Genomic DNA, 24003 nt, shown 5'->3' on the forward strand with positions numbered 1-24003 from the left:
TGGCCGCGTCTTGTCAACTAGAGTGTCACTCGCAGTATCTATCTCGCGTCGGTCGTTCGTGCTTTCTTGCGCGGTGTTTGCAGAATTGTCAAAAATAGTCCCATTCGCAAAACAGTGCCCAGTTATGTTGTCCCCGTGATTGTGGCAGGTGACGAACGAGTTTGTTTACCTGGAGTTTGCTATCAAATCGCATTTGAAAGCCCTGCACACCTTCGTCATCAACCCAGCACGTGTTGTGATTGCGTGTTTTACTAAGGCAAACCATAGTGGTTCATTTTAGTCAAGACAAGATTTTGTTATCATTAGCTGATAGTTATTGTATATGTTTCACTAGGTGCACAACCAACCTAAAACCATCTTTCGTAAAGCGTGATGTAACTTTTACATGGTGCAGCAAACTTACGGCAACCTAAAACATTCCGGTAATCGTGACGCTGGCCGCCCTACCGAACCGACTTCGCCGGGAACAATCGTCTCCAAATGCTGGGGCGTACAACAATTCGGTGTCATTGTGAAGTGATCGCGTTGGGACGACGCTTGTGCGAGCATGCCATTTTAATGCATTAACCGTACAATTGTGAATAAAGCGACCGACTGTGGCTGTGAGGTGGTTTATATTCCAGTTGGCGGTTTGTTTTCTGTAGAACTGGTAATCCAAAGTGATTTGTTTCGTGAAAACATTTTGCGATCGGAATGGGGTATAACGTTAGGGAGTGCAAGAAAAAGTGTGTTTGTTTATTACCGGTTGCCTTGCTCTAGAAAGGGAAAGCGATGATTACACATAGCAATCGTTAAGATAAAGTCCGTATTCGCAAGTGTAAACTAACCTTTGCATTCCAGTAGAACATTTGTTATTCGATAATTTGTCGTTGTGCAACTTGTGATTGTTTAAATTTTCAGATTAAATCGACTGAAACTTTTACTTATCCACTGCAATTATACCGAAACTATCTTATTTCATATTGAGTTAAATGTGTCACAATTTCAAACACCAATCCTTTTAACATTTTTTTTAGTTAAACCGAAAATGTAATCAAATTATCGGATAATAACATGCGTCATGCTAACCGACCCTCAATAGCACAGGAAGCTAATCGATTGCGTGCGACCGTCGATCAACCTTGGCCGAAGAAGCGGTTCGCGGCATCGGATGGGATTGGAATGGGAATAAAAATCGATTCCAGAATGGCAAACTTCTTCCAGTAACGTAACTTTCCGACACGCTTTGCCATCATCACCACGCTCCCTCGTGGGCCTTAGTTTTCCCGAGGACGTACTGTCTCTCAAACAGGCGCATAAACAACATGAGTCATAGAATTTAACGGCGAATTCCACCGAGCCATGCTTCCTTCATATTTCTGCCGGTGTATCAGATATGGAACGTTACGATGATTGATTCACGAGTTCTTTATTACGAAACTCTTTAGCATAAGGCGACCGTAGTAATGAAGCATATGAGCTATCTTAGTAGGCAGCGGTTACTAGAATGTAAATTTGTTTTTGGCATCGAATTGTTCGCAATATTCAATGTTGTTTTTTTTTTGTCGCACTCAAGTATTCTTCCGAGGTAATGTAAGTTTTCAGCAATGAAAAGTACAAATCGATCGCAGCAGGACGGCGCCATGGATGCGCCGATTCTGGGCGATGATATCAACGGGGAGGCCGCAAAAATGAAGAAAAAAAGTACGAAAAAAATTAGTGCGCCCCAGTGGCTGAAAAAGAGTGGCCTACTCGTGGGTGGCAAATCGAAGAGAGACAAGACTGGCTCAGCGCCATGCTGCGGGCTAGAGGTAGCAGGGACCGACGAAGCTGGCCTTCCGTTGGTCAGCTTGGACGAGCGCCAGTTTCAGGATAAATCGGTTCAGTGCGACGATTTGCTACCGCTCCACAGTCATCATCCTGGTATGCATCGCAACAGGTAAGTTGGCGAATTTCAACTCTGATTTACCCAAACGTTAGGCCGGCCATATAGAGATGGTTTAATGAGAATATTAGATTATATCAAATGGTATCTATCAAAATGGTTTACAAGGTGTTGTAACCGTGACGTTGTAACCAATAAGCGGTCTTAGACTGACGTCCCTCGTCAAGCTGGCCTAGTTCTGTATCTCCGATTTAATTTTAGTCTGTTAGCTACATTCTATGAGAGTTGGCTCATACTTTTTCGTCAAAAAGAAGATTATATTTTTACGATTGATGGTGTCGAAAGATAGTTTCCAATGTATTGTTAAGGGTGTTTACCATGGTATTATATTAGATTTGATTTGAAATACAAATTGAACACGAATGTTTTGATGAAATAAATTTCGTAAGCTATTGCATCATAAAAACAATGAAATCGCTACAGAAATTAACACCCCGAAGCCCTAAACTACAAACTTTAACATACTCAATTATCCCCTATGAATCAACCTTCTGCAACCAGGCGACAAAACGCTATCAGTCAGTTGAAAGTTGTTGAACTTTCTGCTATAAACTCAGCCACCTCGAAGTGCACGTTTCCAGTGCTCGCAGGGAGTAAACCTGGTCGCGCACAGCCATTGCCATTGAACTTGTCTTTTGGCGGTCGTGGGACGACGGGGTTGGTATTTTTTATATTTTTTTATTATCTTTACCACGCACCGACTGCACCAGAAAAATGCTGGCTAATGGCGTCGCATCAATTGTTTCACCATTGTCAGTTCGCCCAGTAGGGAAAAACTGTCTGCAATCGAACCCAACCGGGGGTGAGAAAGACAAACTTTATGTTCAGTTCTGCACCACGATCGAAAGAAGCGACAGGCTTTGCGAAGGCATTGGGCCGTAACGGAAATTGTTGGCGTTTCGAAAAACATGCTGTTTGTGAAGGGTGTTTTTGGGTGGTTTGGTTTTCCTTGGCTCTAAGTTTGGTTTGTGTTTCAAATCGTGTTTGTGCAAGGTATTAGAGAAGAGGAAATTGGCAATATTGTAAGCATAATGTTTAGTATGTGGATCAAACATATGTGTATAATAAAAATGCTAGTCAAAGCTGCGTGTGAAAGAAGGATACATTATAAACTATCAAATTGTTGGTTTCACCGATGCTTCGTTTTTTTAAGAACTGAAAATATACCTAAAATTGTGTTTTAAAAAGAAATTTGTAAGTAATGTGATTTGTTGTGCCGCATTATGAATTGAATGGATTGATTATGTTATCAAACGGTGGTGAAAGGATATTTGTTTGGAGGGGGTTTTAAGTTTCAAGACTGTGACCGGAACATTACCTAACGTGCCTGATTTCGTTTTAAATGGATAGAATCCCCAGTTTTCTTGAATGAAAGAAATTGTGCAGTAGCAGGTAATCGACATAATCGGATCTTGCAGATTTTCCTTTAAATTTAGTGAAGTGCCCAGGTAAATTCTGCAGCATCAAATGCATAGTTATGGTGTTAAGTTTTTAATGATCGTTAAAAGTTTACCCAATGACCGTTTAAAATTCCTGCAATCATGGCTGGGTGCACGTGTTATTCGAGTAATGAATTGGAAAACCTTTCATTGGGCAGAGAATCCAGTTTTCACTCTTTTGTGCTGGTCATTTTCTCAATGCAAAATTTTTGAGGAAATCCGTTTCCTGGGTTTTGTAATGACTACGGTCCACGAACTTAATTTTACTTGTTTGCTCCTACATAAGCGCATATCTTGAATACATTTGTTCTTGCTTCAACGACTATTTCACGCTACACTTTGAAAGTCCTTCGTTTACTAATGGACCGGTATCATTGTAGCTTATTATCTGAGATGCACGCATACATTTTCAAGAGGTAATGATTTTTTTTTTTCGTTTGTATGGTATGGGAGTTTGTATGGTTTGATGTCCGATCCCTTCTTTTCTTAAAAATGTTCTTTACCAGCGTTTTATCAACAGCCGTTAACGAGGGGATTTTTTAATATTTCTCCCTGCTATGCTTATGAATCCCCCATGTGCAGCTGTGAAGAACCGTCCAATCCGTGCGCTTGATAGGCGAGTCAAGCGTGCATCAACGAGTTAGCGGTATTTTATTATTCGCAAGCATTAAACATCTGCACATGTTGCGTTTATCATGCTACTCTCTCATAAGATTTGTTTCTTGGCATAATAAAAGCAGTCATAATTCCGTTTTGAGACTCTTTCAGCTTTATTTAATGACACATCCGTTTCACCAAACCGTCCCAAAAGCAACAAGGTTACGCTGGGTTGCTGATAAGAAATTCTATCGTCCTTCAAAGTATAATGACGAAAGGCAAAGAAATGACTCAGAGCAAACTATTTTTATCGCAATGATATGCGAAGCTATGCGTGCACTTTACCGAACCTTTTTGCTAGCATTATCATAGACAATGCCATAATACAAAAAAGAATAAGTTGCTACATCGTTAACATAATTTTTGAATATGTTTTTGGGATGCAGTCCATAGTCAACATGGTTTAAAGTACATGAGAAAACATATAGTGTAGTTACACAAACTTCTATTAACTATGATGTCGATCCCATTCGTGTTGAAAGAAATGTTGCACTAAGATTACAAAACAAAATTGAAATGAAGTGAAAGGAAATTTCCTTAAGTTAGTTAGTTCCTAGAGTTATATTCTAGGTAAAAATTACTGAAATTTTCAAACTATCTGTGTCATTGTTTTTTAAAGTACTGAATCTAAGTAAATAGAGTCACATAACTGTAGAATTAGATAGCCGCTGCTGAGACAAACACAACTTGTCAACAGAGATAAGCCCACTATAAGATTGACCATTCCTTATTTCATCTCCAACAGGTCCGACGGATACGCCTGCTGTTGTTGCCATCCCGCCAATCCTATCTACCAGACCAACCTAATCGTTAACCAAATACCGTTCATGGACGACGAGCTGGACGAGGCGTCGGGATCGCCAAACTTCCGCCGTAGCCATCATTTCCCTATCCGCCATCGACGGAGTGGTCGCGTTGATGCCATTGGGGCGCGTGCGTTACCTCCGCAGGCACTATTCCGGAAGACCAATCTATTTGCTACCGCGGACGTCCGAGACGGCGATGGAGCGTTCCGGCCAAGATCACACACATTCAATCAAAGCAAAGAGGATGATAAAACCGTGTCTATGCCAAACTCGATTGAATACGACCGCTCGGGATCGGTTCCAGAATTACGGAGACCTCGGGTACCACAGCGGGGACGCAAAATGGGTGCCATCTACGGCAATGTGGCACTGAATGTACACATCTCCAATGGAATGGGTACGGTGGCGGAAGTGGACGATGGTGTGGAGCCTAGGGTACCACCGAGGCGCCGGTATGGAATGGCGCAGGGCAAGATTAGCCCTCAGGATCTGGCCGAAGATCGGGCCTCTCAATCTTCCTGCCTGGTACTAGGCATAAACAGTGATGCTCGCAATCCGCTCAACTATAAAATGTATACTCCTTACTACAATAAGCGCCAAACGATGCCAGCGGAACATTTTAGGGTAAGTACGCACTGCAGTTTCATAGTCGTGAGTCGTCAGATCAGGCAGAATTTTTGTATTTTCATTCACCATAGTTTACTACTACAACAAAAAATATTTATAGTTTTAGACGAACGCTTTTAAACATAGAGCCTAGAGAATAACGCTTTTAAACCTAATTGGTAAATTATTCCAATAGGGGTTTCCAACATTGCCCCATTCTTTATCCTGCAGGCAATTAAGTTTCCTCACGGTCCGATTCGAAATCCTTCAGGTTTTTATCGATTTAATCCTACTTCATAAATCGCTAAACTTTTCTGCGCATTGTACTTGGCGCATCATAGGGGAGCAATTTCTTTGATGGTTCTAAAAAGTCAAATTCTACGGACCAAACCGACTTTTGCTTCTATAAATTAATTTCCTTAAAAACAAGCTTTTGCCCGTAGCTTACCAGTTTTTAGTAGAATCCATGCTATGACCGTTCTTCTCACTACTCAAACCACGAAAGTCGCACAACCCAGGGTTAGGCACGCGAACTGACATTCCGATCATGCAAGGATGCGTTCTAACTGACTTATCTTGGTGATCTCTCACGCACGAACAGAACTGGCCACCGGGGCGCTTGGAGGACGACGGTGATGAAAACGAGAACGAATTCAACCGCAGAGCCCTCAGCTACTACTCGCAGGTGGCCAACCAGCTCGAACATTACGAGCGGCGTAGTTTCGACGCGGGCAGCTCCACGGTGCTGGAAGCCATCGACTCCAATTCCATCCTCTACCGGAGCGACCAGGACGGCTTGCGCAAGATCAGCACGGGAAGTGACGAGGATCCTAACGCTAGAATGCACGGACGCCGGGAGTCTCGTGTGAGCGCTGAGGAGCGCAACTCGGTGACTGCTGGTGGAAAAACTCCAGCCATCCGTGTTCAACCGAGCAGTAAGTGGCAAAGTTCGAGTGTGCTGCGCGCTAAAAATAAGCCGAACTCGGATCGATCGCCGAATTTTTTGAATGCCCCACCGTCGACGACGACTAGCACTTTTGGTCGGTGGAGCGGAAGCATACAAAACCTATTCAGCATTGGCCATCGGACTTCGAGTGGAGCCGGTCGAGTCGGCGATTGGAGCAAAAGTGAAAACTGTCTGAACGAGCTTGGCCAGCAGAAGCAGCACCAGCAGCAACAGCGAGCCCGCCCGAAGCCTGATCAGCGCCAGTGGTCCGATCGGTTGTTTGGACGGCACGGAACAGAGACGGCTCGTGCACGAAACGGACGTGCCCGAAGGACGAACACTTTCCTTACCAGCGGAGGCGGTAGCTTCTTCACGTACCGGTACGACGACGAGGAGGAAAGCGCCTGGCAGAAATACTTCGGCATGCTGCGCAAGATACGTCCCAAGCAGGCCAAGCCTGGCCAAAGCAAAGACCGAAGGTAAGTACCGGCTTTCTTCAATAACTATTCTTGAAAACTCTAAAAATGTATCTGTCAATCAGTCATGAAAACACAAAGCCCATTCGTAAAGCATAAATGATTCGTAGTGTAAAAGTGTCACCTAAAACATAAAAAAGTGAGTTTTTAACCACTTCCAAGTTGCGTAGTAACAATAACAGAGCATAAGTAATAGTGTTCTTTATGCACATTGGCAATAATCCGTCTCAAAAAATCGGTTATCAAACGTGATGTGACAGTGAAACCTGATACATTGGTTTTATCTAAAATTTTGCTTAACAAACTCCACCGAACACACCGCTTTGGCTAGCGTTTCGGTAGGCATACCACGCGATACTTTTCGAAACGTACTAAATGTTCATTTCCAGCGTACAACACGCTCTTTTCCCCCCCGTTTTTAAATTTTAAAGTGTGAGCAGCAACAAAACATTCCAAATAAGTTCCATTTTTAGATTTTTCTCTTCAACGAAGCGTAGCGCATCGCAGCATATGACCTCCAAATTGGAGCGACGCATTGCTGGCAGCAGACGGATAGCACGCGGAAATGTGAAAAATCCAACCATGCGTCCCCGGTTTTCTTTGTGTGTTTCGGGCACGGATTTTCATTTTACTCCAAGGGTTGTTTTTAAAAGCAGGGGTAAATTGGTGCAATGAAAGGAAAAGTCTGATTGTTGCATCTTAATTTATTTTCGCTCAATGCAAATGTATAAACCATTAATGATCATTGGTATGTTGTTTTGATTATTTAAAGTTTGGTGCCAGTTGCAATAGTCACTGCAGTTTACCAAATTTATATTGTAAAGTTCTGTTCGATTTTTAAAAATAATACTAATAAAAATAATATACAATAAAAAAGTGGCTAAAGTGAATTTCAATACTCGCAGCTATGATGAATGGAATTTAAAAATAAAACTTTCGTAAAGGTCCGCTGCCCTCCAGTCGCGTCTGTGAGCAGGAGAAGTGTTTGGTGATTAATGTACATCGTATATCACGTAAAAGAGTGATAACTAGCAGAGTTTCCAAATTTGAAATATATTCAAATTTATGTGTTTGTAAAAATGCCTTTCGCCTTTTGCTGGTCTCGTCCACTTGACACCCGTTGCTTACTGTAAAGCCCTTCGCTAAGAATCGAGTTCCATGACGTCATAAATGTCGGCTTTTGAACTTGTCTATTGCGGAAATTGCACAGCAGTGTGCGAATTCGCGATCGTACTAACACACTTGCCAGAAAGCAACGCGAAAGCCGGTAAAAGGGCATTGTTTCCGCATAGTGGTTTCCCCCTTTCGGTGTCTCGCGAGCTGCGCAAATCGCGACCTTGCCAGCATAATTAACCATTTTACCCTAGGCGTAGCTGGTGTTGGTAAGAAGACTCGTCTGGTCCAGTGTGTTTGGAATTGCAAATCTTTGCTAACTCGTTCACTCCAAAATGAATCACCACAGGAGGATCAAAAGCCGGTTGTTACATTGGCCTCAGCCAGACAGTCTTCTGGAAAACCCGGTTTCTTAAATATTTTAATGCATGTCTGCATCACTTGGTAGTGCAACGTGAAACACTTGATAATAAATCCGATAACAAGTGTGTGCTAAGAAGACAGTTTTCAAAAAGATCCATCGAACGTGGTTTTTTTTATAGTTGATATACTTATTAAATTTCTTGCTGCAAAGTTAGGTTTATAATTAATCATTATCGACAAAAGATAAACACATTTTAGTATCTTCGAATTTTTAAATTTAATTTCATTTAGCTTACGACAGAAGTTAGTCTATTTTAGTGATGTATTCTATTTTACGATAACATATTTACGATTTACGATTCTCTCATGAAAGAATGAGAAATGAAATACTATAAGCAGAGCTTACAGTTTTTCATAAATGCGTTAATTTCCTAGCTATCATCATAAAATCCGTTATATTCAATATAAAACTAGATACCTCCCTTCTTTGGGCCGAAAGGAAGCGGAACCATCAGTGAAAAATACGCCTTATCAGAGTGGTTCACGGTTGTCGTGAGCTTATGTTGTATCCATAATCGTACTAGCTACTTTGCTAGCAATCTCCTCTTTAGACGACGACAACGACGACGACGACGACGACGAAGGTTTTAAGTTCGCCTAAGTAAAACGCGCGTACTGATGCGTTCCGTACCGCCATAATAAGCAATAGGAATGCGTCATCGGTGCTGTGTAGACGATTTAAGTTGGACTTTTTTTATACGAGGTTTGTAGGCTTCCTCTAAAAATGGCCTACGTAACGATCACGCTACCTTTTTTCGTTAGTCTACGTTACACTGCATAAATCAACCTATGGGAAGCACCGGCAGTGAAATGACCTCCGAAAAATACGGGTTTCTTTTTTTACGTTCTCGGCTGGCTTTACGCGTGACCCTTTGGGAACAATCGTCGAACACGTGCAAAGGGTCTTGAAGTTAGTTTTTTTCTGTCTTTTTGAAGTTGCCGTAAACATAATGTTCCAATTATCTGTTTAAGTATTCTCAAAGCTGTGCCTTTGGGTCCTTGAGGTGTCATCGGTCGGTCGATCGTTATCTCGGTTGGAAAGTAGATTCAAATCACCTGTTCCATTAAATGCGTTACACCGACCGTCAGCTTTACTATCAGTTTCCATTCAGTATTTTCAGTTCTAATGAGTTCGCCATTGTGAGTCGGCGCTGCACATACATTGCAGGTGAAGTGTGCATTAGCTGGATGATCGTGAAGGGAATTCCCCATCTTCTTCTCACGCAGTTTTTGAAGGTGGATTTTTAACCCAGGTTAAATTAAAATCCACTGCGTTCGGTAGTTTTTTCACCATGAATAATTAACTCTGTGCGTTCCCATAAGAATGGGATTCAATTAGCACGTTGTGTGCCATATAGGTTTGTTCTTTTAAAAACCGGCCACGTTTGGGATTTCATTTGTAAACAAAACAAAACTCCCTGAAGCAAGAAAAAAGATATAAACAATTGAATAAAACATTAAACACATTCAAACAATTGAGGGTATTATGATTGGAAGCGCGGAAACGATAAACTTCTCGACGCTGGCCCATACAAAAGGTAAACAACACTTTGAAAAAAGCGGAAAAATGGCTGGGCGTCTCGACGATCCAAAACGACGCCACCTGCGTGTCGAGACGATGCGCGGATACGAAACGACGCGCGTCGTTATCGTCGAGCAGTTTCAAGCACCTCCTGGTCGATGGATCTCTATAGACCGTAGGTGTCCGAAGCATATGTGGGTTCTATGGATCTTGGTATTTACCAAGAACATGATAATTCAGGATGCACTTTTCATATCACCGTTGTGTTTAGACAAGTCACTTTGATTTATTTAGCCATTTAGCCATAGTATAAAACACACCAATAACTCGATCGTTTTGAAAATTGATTAAAAATCAAAGTGCTCGAAACTTGTTAAAAACTATATATTTATATACCTTGAAATACTTGTATAAATACCCAGGTTGCTATTCGAGCAAATATGCGGAAACTTTCGAGCAATAACGCGGAACTGGATCATAATACCTGAGGGTATTATATATATAAATACCCAGGTTGCTATTCGAGCAAATATGCGGAAACTTTCGAGCAATAACGCGGAACTGGATCATAATACCTGAGGGTAATACCTGAGGGTATTATGATCCAGTTCCGCGTTATTGCTCGAAAGTTTCCGCATAGTTGGTCGAATAGCAACCTGGGTATTTATACAAGTATTTCAAGGTATATAAATATATAGTTTTTAACAAGTTTGGAGCACTTTGATTTTTAATCAATTTTCAAAACGATCGAGTTATTGGTGTGTTTATACTATGGCTAAATGGCTAAATAAATCAAAGTGACTTGTCTAAACACAACGTTGATATGAAAAGTGCATCCTGAATTATCATGTTCTTGGTAAATACCAAGATCCATAGAACCCACATATGCTTCGGACACATACGGTCTATAGAGATCCATCGACCAGGAGGTGCTTGAAACTGCTCGACGATAACGACGCGCGTCGTTTCGTATCCGCGCATCGTCTCGACACGCAGGTGGCGTCGTTTTGGATCGTCGAGACGCCCAGCCATTTTTTCGCTTTTTTCAAAGTGTTGTTTACCTTTTGTATGGGCCAGCGTCGAGAAGTTTATCGTTTCCGCGCTCCCAATCATAATACCCTCAACCCTCAAATCTCTGCCAGCATACCTTCCAGTTTGATTCGAGTAAACGCGATCTCCCACGTATTGTTGTGTCCGACTGTAGGGACGCGTACGCGATCGTGCGTTCAGAGGGATTGCCTTTTTCGCGTCCATAGTTGGCGGGCAGTATGTATTTGTGAGGAACGGTTCCGTCGGCGCTTTGGCGCAGAGGCTAGGTCGCGATCGTACTTTCGGAACATGCGCCGTTCAGTTGATGTCGTTGCATCCGACAGAGCGGTTGAATTGAGCAGCTGGCTGGTTGGTTGGTTGGCAGTGAGGCTGTAAGGTTTGCCCGTCGTCGTCCCCTGCCAAGCGCTTGTAGATCGGATCGGTTGTTGCTGATCTGCAGATCCATAATTGGCATGTTTGTGTGAACGTTTCGCTGCCAAAAGTTTGCCGTGTATGAGGTGCGAGTAAACCCGTAAATTTGTGTACGTCACTGAAAGTCCGGTCGCGCAGTGTGAAGTGGAAGTGAATCACTTCAAGTGTTTGCTCGAGAAGATCTTCAAAGTCGTTCATAACTTCAGTTAATCGTGCCTTAACGAATATACACAAGTGTTCCCCCAAACAAGTTACATTTGATACGGTGTGTGACCCACACAGCACCGTTGCAGTTTTATAGCCTTGCGTCAAAATCCGGCGAAAGGTGTACGGTTGAAGCGCTTACGTCAACATACATTGCGAGTAAAATTAACCGAAACCAAGCTGCAAGAGAAAGCACAGTGAAATTTACGAATTTCAAGTAAGATTAACCTTCGCGTTTCAGAGAACGAACGACCATCTTTCAATACTGGCCCCCTTGATAAAGTTTCCGACAAATTTCTGATAAAACTAGTCCAACAGCCGGACGCGGATCATAGGGTAAGCAAACTAAGCAGTTGCTTGGGGCCCCCTAAGTTTCAAGAGCCCCGTCCTTTTTGGCCCATTTTTTTTTGTTTTAACATTGGAATTATTTTTATTATTTTACAACATAGTTACTTGTTTATCAAATGTGTGATGAGGTTATGAATTTACTTTTGAATGAAAGTAAATCAAGAATATGAAAATGTCAGAATGATCCAGCAGAATGATTATCTGAATTGTGTTTTGATGCAAAACAAGTGCCGTATTTTTTTAAGTTAAAATACGATATTGATGCACAGACGTAAATTAAAGAGATCAGTGTGGACATTTTATTAAAGAAGATGGAAAATGCTCACAATAGCTTAAGCTCCGGGTCCGCGACAGCCGAGCGGTAGCGCCGGTTAAAAAATCGGCCCATGAGCGCCAAGGCTCACCACCTCGACGGCGTGGGCCAAGGTTACGCCAAGAAGAAGAAGAAGAAGAAGAAGAATGTTAAATATCGTGAATAAATTTCGACTTAATCGCCTTAGCAGAAACTTCACGACTTCGACGACTTCTCCAACCGCCCACTAGATTATATTTCCTCTTAATATTACACTACAATCTTGAGGCCATACCGGATCATCCAAGCGTATGTGTGCCTAGTATCATGATTGATCTGCTTTGGTCATCGTAAATGGATGCTGTTGTTGTGTGCGGGATTTCTTCCATAAGACCTTCGTAAATCCAGGCATTTCGCAATGAAAAAGTAGGGCAGATGGTCACACCACTTGGCTGCCGTCCATCAAAGCCCATCTTTAAAGTGCATCAAGGTGCGTAGGTCACAGACGATAGAGAAGAGTCTTATCTGTGAAAGTGCGATGCAATTGCTTATTATTATACATTGTTTGCGTATATTTTATATGTCTTTTTTTTAAATCGTTGATGTTTCCATTGTTTTGCTCACTACAGCAAGTACCGTTTCTATTAGATTGAGAATGATCGACGATCAATCTTTGATCAATTCATTTAACTGGCGGTTGCCAAAAATGGAACAATGTATTCCGTTGGATCCCGGACGGTAATTGATAACACACATTTTTAAACTTTTATTTATTTTTTATTTAATATTCAAAGGAGGTCAATCGTCATCGAAAAATCTTAAGTTGTGAAGATGTCTGATCCCCTTGGTTTACTTTTCGCTCATCTTTTCCACAAATGGTGAATCATTCCCAAATTACTTGTGGCTAAACCAAACCTGTTCGTTCCGTTTGTCCGGAATATTTTGAGTCACTCTGTATAAAGCAACAAACACAGGAAAAGAAATTGGCGTCACGCTTCAAGAGTTTGCTGCCGGTGCACCGGAACAGCGGTGATGTCGATTCCAGCCACAATGTGCTAATGGAACCTCGGTCGATTCCAACCATGCCCTTGTTTGTCTCACGCCCATGTGCTGGGTAACATTCCGTCGAATTTCAGTTGGAGGCTGGAGGAAGCGAAGTGAACATTCGCAAGGTTGTCTTGCGGTGTATTTTTTTTCTATTTTCGATGGTCTCACACAAGGCACTGCCATTGTAACTGGCGCTGGTTCTTTACCCGTGACACAGTGATGACATCACTAAGTATTACTGTACCACTCAGTGGATGCCCTTTGCTGCCGCTGGGATTAGTAAGCCAACATCACGGAACGCTGGGGAATTGTTTAACGATGAGTTATTCCGTATCACAAACCCCTGGGGAGAGGGAAAGGAACAGTGCAATTTAATAATTGCAGTCAACATCTTTGCATCTTAATCAGAAAGAACCGGGGGAGGGGGGTTGGGGGGGGGGGTGGTTTGGGTAGCGTTTGAGCACGCATTTCATTTTAGAGCAATTTGCAAACATTGTGTATTAAACGCGAACTAGAACTGTGACCAACATAGCGAAAACACACCGTACGTTAAAATTGAGTAATAAATCTTATTTTAGCTCTTGAATAATTTTAATCCATTAACCAGAAACTTGGATATTTTTTATTTCCTTTGATAAAATGTGGTAGATTTTGTTAAGCGTTTTAAAGTACTCAAACAGTATTTAAACAGTAGCAACAGTAAAGGTTATACTATTGCCTAAAGCTTAACTTTATGTGTGTTAAAAGAAGGCATTTCAGTAAGACATGTTATCGTATGCCTTACCAAAGCAAAAAGCAATAACGATAACTAGGAAAAGATCAAAGCTGGTTCTTTTACTCGCTACAGCCCAAGCGTTATTTTTTTTTTAATGTCGTCTGGACTTCGCAAACCAGTTGTGTTTAGATACGATCGTTCGTTTTACATTTTTCTGGATAGATAGTTAGAGTCTAGATTTTTTAAACGACCTGTAATTTAACGTTAGTTTTATTCATTAAGAAAATGTAAAATGTATGATAAAGGAACAACATGTTTATTAATTAGAACAAGCGATTTCAGAATTAATACTCGTCTGGGTACGTTATTTGCAGAAATTTGTCGGAAAACTTCAATAGGCGAAAATTGCCATTATTGTCGCCACGATATAACCAGTTTACTCTCTTCGTTTCGTTTCGTAAACAATCGCTTAATCGAAAATATGGTTCTCCTAGGGCGCCTGTGTTGTGAGAAGAAGAAAAAAACAGACTACGAAAAAAGAACTGACTCACTAGAACTTCTTGCAAACGCTGTAAACGTGCCAGTTTATCATAGCCAAGTGTCTCCAGTGTGCATCGAAACTCGACAGCATCAGGATGGACGAGGAGGCGATGTGGAAAGGCTTTTACGAGAAGATTCAGGAGCAAAAGCAGAATCCACCGAACGAGCACCAGTCCATGTACGTATTGAGGTGTCAATTTAGAAAAAGGGGGTAAAAAGCCAGTGTTAAGTAAATTTTTGCCAGCTTCCTACTGGCGCGTTGCTAGGCTTTTGAATGTGCTAAACTGTCAATTCATTTGTGAAAACCCACAACCGTGCCTCCGATATGCAAATGCCGCAGAATTGTGAAACAGTTCGATTCTACCTTGACGATGCGATTTCACTTCCCACTCACGTGCGCAAAACGGTCATTTGTTCTAATTATTATCTTAAGAACTTTTAATTTTCGTAATTTCCGACCAACCTTGGAAGAACACTGAACAGCACAGTTAATGTTGTTATAAAAATGGCAATAATATAGAATGTGTTTTCGTTATTCGATTGAAACGAAGTGAATCACTCGGGTGTTCGTGTTCCCATCAGTTCGGGTATGTCATCAAGTAGACATGCGCAGTGCAGTGTTTTGCTTTTACGAAAACGTTTGCATTCTGTTTTCAATTTCCAACTCATTTTAAGACGCCACATATTAAATTCCAAACAATCTGTACCTAGCCCTTGGCAAGCCCTTGTAAATTGATAATTTCCGTACGTCAACCGTAACATCGCGTCTCGTCTACGGTACCTTGCGATCAACGACGATTGATCGTTTTACTATTCGCAACAAACCGGCAGTTTTTTCCCAACCTACACACCCAACCACGTTTCCTCTGTACGTGCTTCTTCAGGCTCCCCAACGAGATCAGATGATTGCGCGGGAGACTGCAAGCATACTAACATCGACGACGACGTGTAGTTGTGATGTCTCACTATACTTACTTCCATTGGGTGGTCCACAAACATAGTAAAAGATCTGTGCGATGTGGAGTGTAGATATAACGGAAAGTACATTATAGCTGTGCTATCTACTATCAGATTTTTCCCTTATCACGTGGCGATCGACCGTTGCATGCATACCAGCGTGGTCCAAACATTTTCATTAATTTTTTTAATTGGTGTAAATATTTTATAAACATGTTTTCCTTAATCAAAACTTGTGACTTAAAATCTGTTTATAACTTATCCATTCGACGATATGTGTATTATATTGAAATGAACGAAAACTGCCTACCGAAAGCTTTCAAAAAGGGATGCAAATGTGATTCCAAATGAGCCCTTCGACTGTGTGTGATAAACGCGCGTGCGCCAGTGTACATGCTGCTGTCAGTGGAAAAACAAAAACTGACAGCCTGAGCTGTGAGATCGATACTTGTGTTTTGGTTTTGGGTAGCAAACGACGGAACGGACGGGTCGGAGAAAGGCGTATCGTCCGCGTGTTTGCTCGCCAGTGGACCGACTAGTCTTCGCGAAGTGCTGTTCGTGCTAATCATCGTCGGATTGCTCGTCAATTTTTTGCGCTTTGGTTTGCTATCAGCGTCGCACTTAAATTTGTTAGATAACCGGACGACGTCTTTTTGACCGGGCTTCGCGACGATGATTCGCTCAGTTTTGCTTCGGCACGGTGGCAAGTGGTACTGCGGCACAGCAGCATCAGTCGGATCCCGTTTAAGTGTGAACTACCAGACACCGATCAGAGCGATGCATAACAATCCGCTACGGCAGAGCCAAGCGTACGTGAACGGGCGCTGGGTGGGAGCTCGTTCCGGAGCCACGTTCGAGGTGCAGAATCCGGCCAATGGGCAGGTGCTGGGAGTAGTGCCGGATATGACCCGGGATGATGTGCAGCTGGCCATTGACGCAGCGTACGATGCGTTCTACGAAAAGGGCTGGCACAATAGTACCGCCAAGGAGAGGGCGGCCCTGCTGAAGGTTGGTGGTTACGGCCGGTGCAGCCAATCAATTGAAGAGCATATTAGTTTCAATTAAGGGTGATTGTTGATTTCTCCCCTGTTGTTTCTTTTTCTAGAACTGGTACGCCCTCATGGAGAAGAACCGACAAGAGATCGCCAGTATTATGACGGCCGAATCGGGGAAACCACTGGTAGAATCTCTCGGTGAGATCACCTACGGAAACTCCTTCGTCGAGTGGTTCGCCGAGGAGGCGCGCCGGATCTATGGCGAGATTGTTCCATCGCCCGTCGCTAATCGGCAAATCATGCTTACGCGCAATCCGGTTGGAGTAGCCGGGTTGATCACTCCGTGGAACTTCCCTCACGCAATGATCACGCGCAAGGCCGCCGCCGCTATAGCTGCCGGCTGCACGGTCGTTATCAAACCGGCCGAAGACACACCACTCACGGCACTCGCATTAGCCCGCCTCGCCGAGGAAGCCGGCTTCCCGAAGGGCGTTATCAATGTGATAACGAGCAGCCGAAAGTACGCGCCCGAAATTGGACAGCTGCTGTGCACGAGCGATAAGGTTGCGGCGATTTCATTTACCGGCTCGACCGAAGTTGGCAAACTTCTTTACCGCCAGTGCGCCGATGGGGTGAAGCGCATCGGGCTGGAACTTGGCGGAAACGCTCCGTTCATAGTGTTCCGCACGGCAGACCTAGACAAGGCGCTGACCGGGGCCATGAACTCCAAGTTCCGCAACTGCGGTCAAACGTGCATCTCCGCCAACCGGTTCCTAATCGAGGACGAAGTGCACGATAAGTTCGTGGAGCAACTAATTGAGCGCATTGGAAAATTGGCCATTGGTGACGGCGCCAAAGAAGGCATTCAGATTGGTCCACTCATTAACGAGGCGCAGCTGGCCAAGGTGGACCGGTTCGTGCGAGATGCAGTGGAAAAGGGTGCCACAGTACGTTGTGGTGGTCGTGCTCGCCCCGATCTAGGTCCACTCTACTACGAACCAACGGTGGTCACGGACCTGCGGGACAACATGCTGCTCTACAACGAGGAGGTGTTCGGACCGGTCGTGTCCGTAGTGCGCTTCAAAACCGAAGCGGAAGCTCTTACCATCGCCAACGGGACACGCCGCGGGTTAGCCGGGTACTTCTTCTCCAACGATCTGAACCAGGTGTTCCGGGTGGCGCGAGAACTCGAGACGGGTATGATCGGCATCAACGAGGGGCTCATCTCGGCGACTGAGGCCGCCTTCGGAGGCATCAAAGAATCGGGTATCGGGCGCGAAGGTTCACGCCACGGTATTGACGAGTATGTCTACATCAAGTATCTTTGCTACGGAAATTTGCAGTAAAAAACGGCATCGGTGCGCGACGGAAGGTGCCGCCAGCCCTCGCTAGTCAACCCGATATCGACACACGATATTAAAATGTGCACAATAAGCCGCCATTGCAATAACTGCATTATGCATTAACGATAACTCCATTTAACGTCTTCCACTCGCGTTGGAAAAGAAATTACCAGTGCTAGAGTTAAGAAATTCAGTGTATATGTAAACCAAACTGTTGTAACCATTCAATGCTATGTGAAATAAAATGCTTAAAATAACAAAAAACCAACATCTGTTTATTTTATCCATTATTGAACATGTGCTAACTTTAAGGTGTGCACGTTGCAGTGGACAATCAAGTAATGAGTCTTGAATGTCCCGATGGTTCTCTTTGTTAACTATACTAAATTTATAAACACGAAACTAATCTTCCTTCTTCGTATAAATGAAAAAAGAGAAGAATAATAAATCCGTCTGAACATTGATTTTTTATTTTTTAATAATACTCCATACTGTGTCGACGTTTTCCCTTCGCGTCCTACAGCATCCAAAACACAGATGACAGTTTTTTCGAAAAGTTTGGCTCTATCCTGCGCCAAAAGTCGATGCAGAACGATGAGAGTATCCGGACCAAGCTAGCACCGCTGGCGGACGAAGACGAGGCGGAACCGACCGATCCCTCTTCTTCTGACCTGCCACCCGTAGTCGAAGCGGAAGACAGCGGCACTGAGACGTTGCTGGACGAAAGTGACTCCGAAGATCAGCAGGAGAAACAGGCCGAGTTTATCGATGATGCGTTCGGTTGGAATGTAAGTATGAATGTCGTAAAAACTTTTCCCCTTCGCACTTAGCATAGCAGGCTAAATGTATATGGGCTTCCGTGTTGAAACGTCCAGGAGACTCAGCGCGGGAGACCCAGCCCAGAAGAACCAGTCCAAAAGCATGTTTCCTTTGCTCTTCACCCGTTTAGATCGAGGAGTTGTATGAAGAAATCCTATTCGAAAACCTCCACAACATCGGCTGTGAAGATGAGGAACTCAACGTGGACGTATTGTTCCCCTACATCCAGGAAGCGTTTAAGATGTCGGACGAAAAGCACCAGGAAATGTTGGAGGCTGCGAACAACAAGAAAGCGCCCGAGATCCGGCTGAACGTGGAAATCGTGGAGGCGAAGGACCTCGAACCGAAGGACTCGAACGGCCTATCCGACCCGTTCGTCACGATGTACATTGCCTCGAATCCCAATCACCGCTACAACACCTCGGTCAAGGCGGCAACGCTCAATCCGGTGTGGGAGGAACATTTTTCACTGTGAGTATATTCAAAAGTGTTGGGTCAAATTATGTGATAGTGATGAAAATTGTAGAGTTGGAAAGTGGCAATCAATCTTTTGAGATCTTTTTGTTGCAGATTTCTTTCTTAATTTGCATTCACATAAAACACTTTATTCCCCTTAGACCCATTACTGAAAATACAAACGATGCAAACCTCATCGTGGAAGTCTGGGATTTCGACCCGGCCGAAACAGTAAAAGAAAAAATGAACAAACTCTTCGAAGTGAAAGGCGTCCGTGGGCTCCGGAAACTTATGAAAGAAATTGCATCAACCGCGTCGAGTGGAAAGCACGACAACGAACTGATCGGTCGTGCTAGCATACCGCTGAAGGTAACATAAATTTTACGCCGAAAGCAAGAGTGTGTTACCAATCGTCTACTTTTTGTTTCAGTCGATACCAGCATCCGGGATGCTGATGTGGTATAATCTGGACAAAAAGAACAAGGTACGGCGGCAGGGAACGCTTCGCGTCAGGCTGAATTTCAGTTCGGAGAAAAACAGTCAGGTGGCGGCTCAGGAGCATCGGCATTTGCTGCGCATACTGCTGTTGCACGAGCTGGAATCGTCCAAGGTGGCACCGTACTGGTGGTCGGGCAAGTTCACGATCCAGGGCGAGGCGATCCTCACACAGCACTCGGCCCAGAGCGGACTTTCCTCGACGACGGAAGCTTTCATCCAGTGGTCCGTGTTCACCGCCATACACCATGATCATCCGCTATCGTTCGTACTTTTCGACACGCTCCTCGAGAAGCTGGTCAACCCGATCCAGACGCATGCAGTCTCGGAAGAGGAACAGCGGGGCTTCTGGGAGGCAACGAAGAAGCTGCTTCCATCATGCTTTTCAGCGGTGCGAAAGCTTCGCAAGAAGAACACAGGAGATAAGATGGCCCTCAAGACGCTCGCTGGAGTGTTGAATATCATCGCCAAAGTGGCGATGCTCGAACCACCAGAAGGAACCGACCTCTTCCCGGTGGAGATGTACCGGTGGATCCGACGGATGGATCGCTCCGAACCGAACTGCGATATCCGCGAGGCACTGGCAAGTGCGGTCGTGTCCGGAGCGGAGGACTTTTTCGAGGGGATCAAGGAAAGCCATTTCCTGCAGTCGGGAACGGACGAGGATCGGTTGCAGAACTTGATCAAAATCATCCAGCTGGTCCGATCGGACATTCAAAAGTCGATCGAGTACTTCGACTCGACCTTTCAACAGTAAGCATCCGGATTTTTCTGCCATTCATGGATAGACATAGAACTAACATTTATCGTTCTTTCAGAATCATGCATTTTGCCTACACGAAAGAGCTTTACATTTCGTACGAGTTGAAGCTGGCGGAACTTATCAAACCTACGGTCGAGGACGTCTGTCGTAAACTAAAGCGCATCGCGCTTCCGGAAGCTGGTCCTATCCGTGGGAGCAACAGTGGTTTGATCGAGTACGAAGACATCAATATGGGCACGACGCTGTTCGAGCTTTACTTGGTGCTGAAGCGATTCTGTACGCTTGGATCCGCGCTCTGTCCGGACGAGAGTAACTTTGCAATCGACGAATACCATCGGTGGTTCACGGTCGGTGTAACGCACTGGCTGGATATTGCTGTCTACAAGGCGCTCATACGTATAAAGAAGGCGATAGAGTTGGACAAACTGCAGCCTGTCGACGAGACGGTGAAGTTCTCGTCTTCGGCCGTCGATACTCTGGACATTTTTCATCAGATCAAAATATTCTGGCAGCAGCTAGCCTGGCCGGATGTCGAAGGGGCATACATCTTTGTGGCAAAAATTGTTGACGTAAGGACAAAACATGATTATCTTCTGGAGATGAAAGGACGAAAGTTTTAAAAAGGCTTAAATTTGTTTGTTTTTTTTTTGTCTTAACAATGGCTAGGATATCTGTCGATGCTGTGTCTTCTACGCCGATCAAGTGTCTGCCCGTGTGGAAAACCTGGGCATGGTGGCGAATGTGTTTGAGAAAAAGTTCGAGATAACGCAGGAATGGTGCCTTGCCATCAATAACATTGACTACATCCGCCTGAGGCTAAAACCGTTCGCCACCGAACTCGGTATGGACGACATCCTGTCCCAACTTGGCGGTGTGCAGAGTAGCCTGGAAGCTGAACGCTGTAAGGAAACGCTCCAGGCCGTACTAGACAACGCGATCGACACGGAGAAGAACAAAATTCTCGATCTGGTGGAGAAGTTGGCGCGCAAAATGGCTCCTGTGATGCGTCTATTGCTGATCGACGGGGCTGAGCAGCTGCAGCAGGACTCTAATGCACTCGATCGGTTGATGCAGTATATGGAGGAGTCGCTAAGTATACTGAACGGGGAGTTAAATGAGATCAACTTTGAGCGTGTGCTTGACGCGATCTGGGCCGAACTGACGACGCTACTACACGATCTTATTCAGAGCAATTTGGACGTAAGTAGATATTCGTTGATTCTCGTAAACGTTTGGCGGTTTATGACATGGACCGTTCCCTATGCTTTCAGAAACGGCGACCACCTGCCTTCTTCGCAAACCTACGTGATACGCTCCATCTGATGATTGCCAGTTTCAAGACGACTGAAAATCGGGAATCGGAAACTGCGGCGGACAAGGAAACGTTGGCCAACATTGAGCGCTTGTTGCAGTTGCACGGATTAGAAACGACTGATCTCATACACCAGTATTACTTAGATAGGCTAGAGGAGCAAAACCACAGCGATGCATCATCCGCGGCCTACGGCATGCTGACGGTACAGTGCTTCTTTAGGGGGGACGTGCTTGAGCTAGAGATCGTGAATGCACGTAACCTGAAACCGATGGACGGGAATGGTTCGTGTGATCCTTTCGTGCGCGTGCATTTCCTGCCGGAGGAGCGTTTCGTAGGGGTGGCCAAACCGAAAACGCAGTGCCATAGCAAAACACTGTTCCCCCTGTTCGATGAGAAGTTTGTGGTGTAAGTATTATGCTACGGAAATCGGCTAGAGGACGCTCTATAACAAAAATCTTCTATGTGCGTATTCTTCTTTAGAACCTTCACCCCGGAGCAGCGTTCCATTCCGAATGCACTCATCATGTTCAGCATCAAAGATAAGGATCTGTTCGGTATGTCGAACCAGTATCTAGCCGAGTGTTATCTAAGCTTCGACGATATCGCGGACATTTCGGAGGACACGGGAAAAATCGAACAAAAACATCTCATCCTAACGCGACCGCAAAGAATGGGTAAATGCTAGAAACTAACGGCCATTTGTTCAGTGTTAATCAATTCTCACCTACTCTTTGCAGATATCGATTGCTTGCGGGCCCTCGAGATCCGTCAGGGTGATAAGCAGGCTAAAGATTTCATCAAAAGATTGAAACAGAAAATGAGCCAGTAGTCGACGGACAGAAAGAATTCGAGCTCAGCCTAGATGGGGGCAGTGTAACTTGTCTATTTATATTCGTGGATGTGACAGACTAAAGAACGTAAAATCATAAATGTAATGCACGATACATCGGATGTAAACGAATGTTTCGAATGAATATAATGCCGAAGAACCATGCTTTTTGGTTACGATGTTTAATTGGTGTGTTTTTACGCCTTCTACGACGACGATACCACCAGTGAAATAATGAGCTGGTAAGCAAAATAAGGGGGGGGTTTGGGGGTTTGGGGCTTATCGGGTGAAACCTGCATCGGCTCTTTGGTTGATTTGTTTTGTATGAAATACTTCTGGTTTAAAAACGTTTTGCCGATCAATCTGTAGAGTAACTACAGCATCCAGAATTCGAACAGAAGTTCAGTTTTCGCCAAAAGTCACAGACAAAAATGAAACGGAACCGGACGATCCCTCCGAGGAATCTGCCTGATCCAACCTCCTCCCCGCACCCGGAGTGAGGCAGACAGGGTCGGGTGGAGTGTAAGCATAGTTGTACCCTCTCCTCCACTGAGTGTTGCTTTTAAACATGCTCCGACGCCAGCATGTTTCTGCATATTACGTCACATAACGTCTGCGATGATGCCATAGGATTCTTTTTCTGTAATTTGCTCTCCGTTTCGTCTATAAATACGAGCACGTGCTATGTTGTACGGGGGCTTTTTCATTCCCGTTGAGTATGGTGACACTGATTTCGTTAAGTTGGCAGCATGATCACTCTATTAACCTTGATATTTTCACAAGGTCCCAAGGGTAACGGCTGTTTTTCATTCGGTTCTCTTTCATAAGGAGTTCTTGCTCCTCCCATCTGTCATTGAATTGGATTTATGCTACTAGTTCGACGTTATTACTTGAAATTATAGGTTGTACGAAATTGTGGTAAGCACTTGAAAGATTTTTTAAATAAATTGTTTACTAATTAATTAATTAAGTTTATCGGGTAATCCTATTTTGTTCAAGCATGTTCACGATGTTCCAAAACTATCACCGTTTAGTATTAATTTGTTTGATAATATACACCATTATGCTCGCACAGCATGTGCACAACCCACCCCAGAAAGTGCAGTCCCAATGGAACATCCAACACCGTCGATTATTTATTTGCCTGCCCACCCCATTAACGACCATTGGTTTTTAGTAAATAAACCAACGTGCTAGCGCAAATGCCTACGCTCGACCCGTGTCTGATCGGTTTCCGTTCTATTTGGAGAACCGAACGAACGATGCCATGATTGAGGCGTAATGGTTTGCTTTTGTTTTAAACATGTTTAAGTGTCCGAATTCCTCCGCCTTGGCGACGAAGATATATCCAGTCTGGGTTCTACCCCCGGCAACCCCCGATGGGCGAGAGAGCCGCGGCTGCCGATGATGAAGATGAAACCGTTCCCTAACCTACTCCAACATGCAACCCAGACTCGCCGCAACGGATCACTTGGTATGCTCCACTACGGCAAATGGAGAGCAACGGGGGAT

At 44.2% G+C, this 24003-nt stretch overlaps 2 protein-coding genes across 2 annotated transcripts; both read left to right on the forward strand.

The window, feature by feature from the left end:
- Nucleotides 1–1586: 1586 nt before the first annotated feature.
- LOC131287092 (protein unc-13 homolog 4B-like) lies at nt 1587–22570 on the forward strand. The gene is made up of 13 exons (XM_058316109.1): nt 1587–1918; nt 4766–4934; nt 4971–5450; nt 6034–6857; nt 18338–18602; nt 18764–19104; nt 19251–19458; nt 19520–20337; nt 20403–20916; nt 21014–21547; nt 21619–22067; nt 22143–22336; nt 22400–22570. Exons 1-13 carry the CDS (start codon nt 1587–1589, stop codon nt 22489–22491), a joined length of 5220 nt encoding a protein of 1739 aa, XP_058172092.1. The 3' UTR covers nt 22492–22570.
- On the forward strand, nt 16122–18054 carry LOC131287093 (succinate-semialdehyde dehydrogenase [NADP(+)] GabD). Its single transcript, XM_058316110.1, has 2 exons — nt 16122–16484; nt 16582–18054. Exons 1-2 carry the CDS (start codon nt 16149–16151, stop codon nt 17815–17817), a joined length of 1572 nt encoding a protein of 523 aa, XP_058172093.1. The 5' UTR covers nt 16122–16148; the 3' UTR covers nt 17818–18054.
- Nucleotides 22571–24003: the final 1433 nt, after the last annotated feature.

Source organism: Anopheles ziemanni, chromosome 3, assembly GCF_943734765.1.
Source record: "Anopheles ziemanni chromosome 3, idAnoZiCoDA_A2_x.2, whole genome shotgun sequence".
In the NCBI taxonomy this organism is placed as follows: domain Eukaryota; kingdom Metazoa; phylum Arthropoda; class Insecta; order Diptera; family Culicidae; genus Anopheles; species Anopheles ziemanni.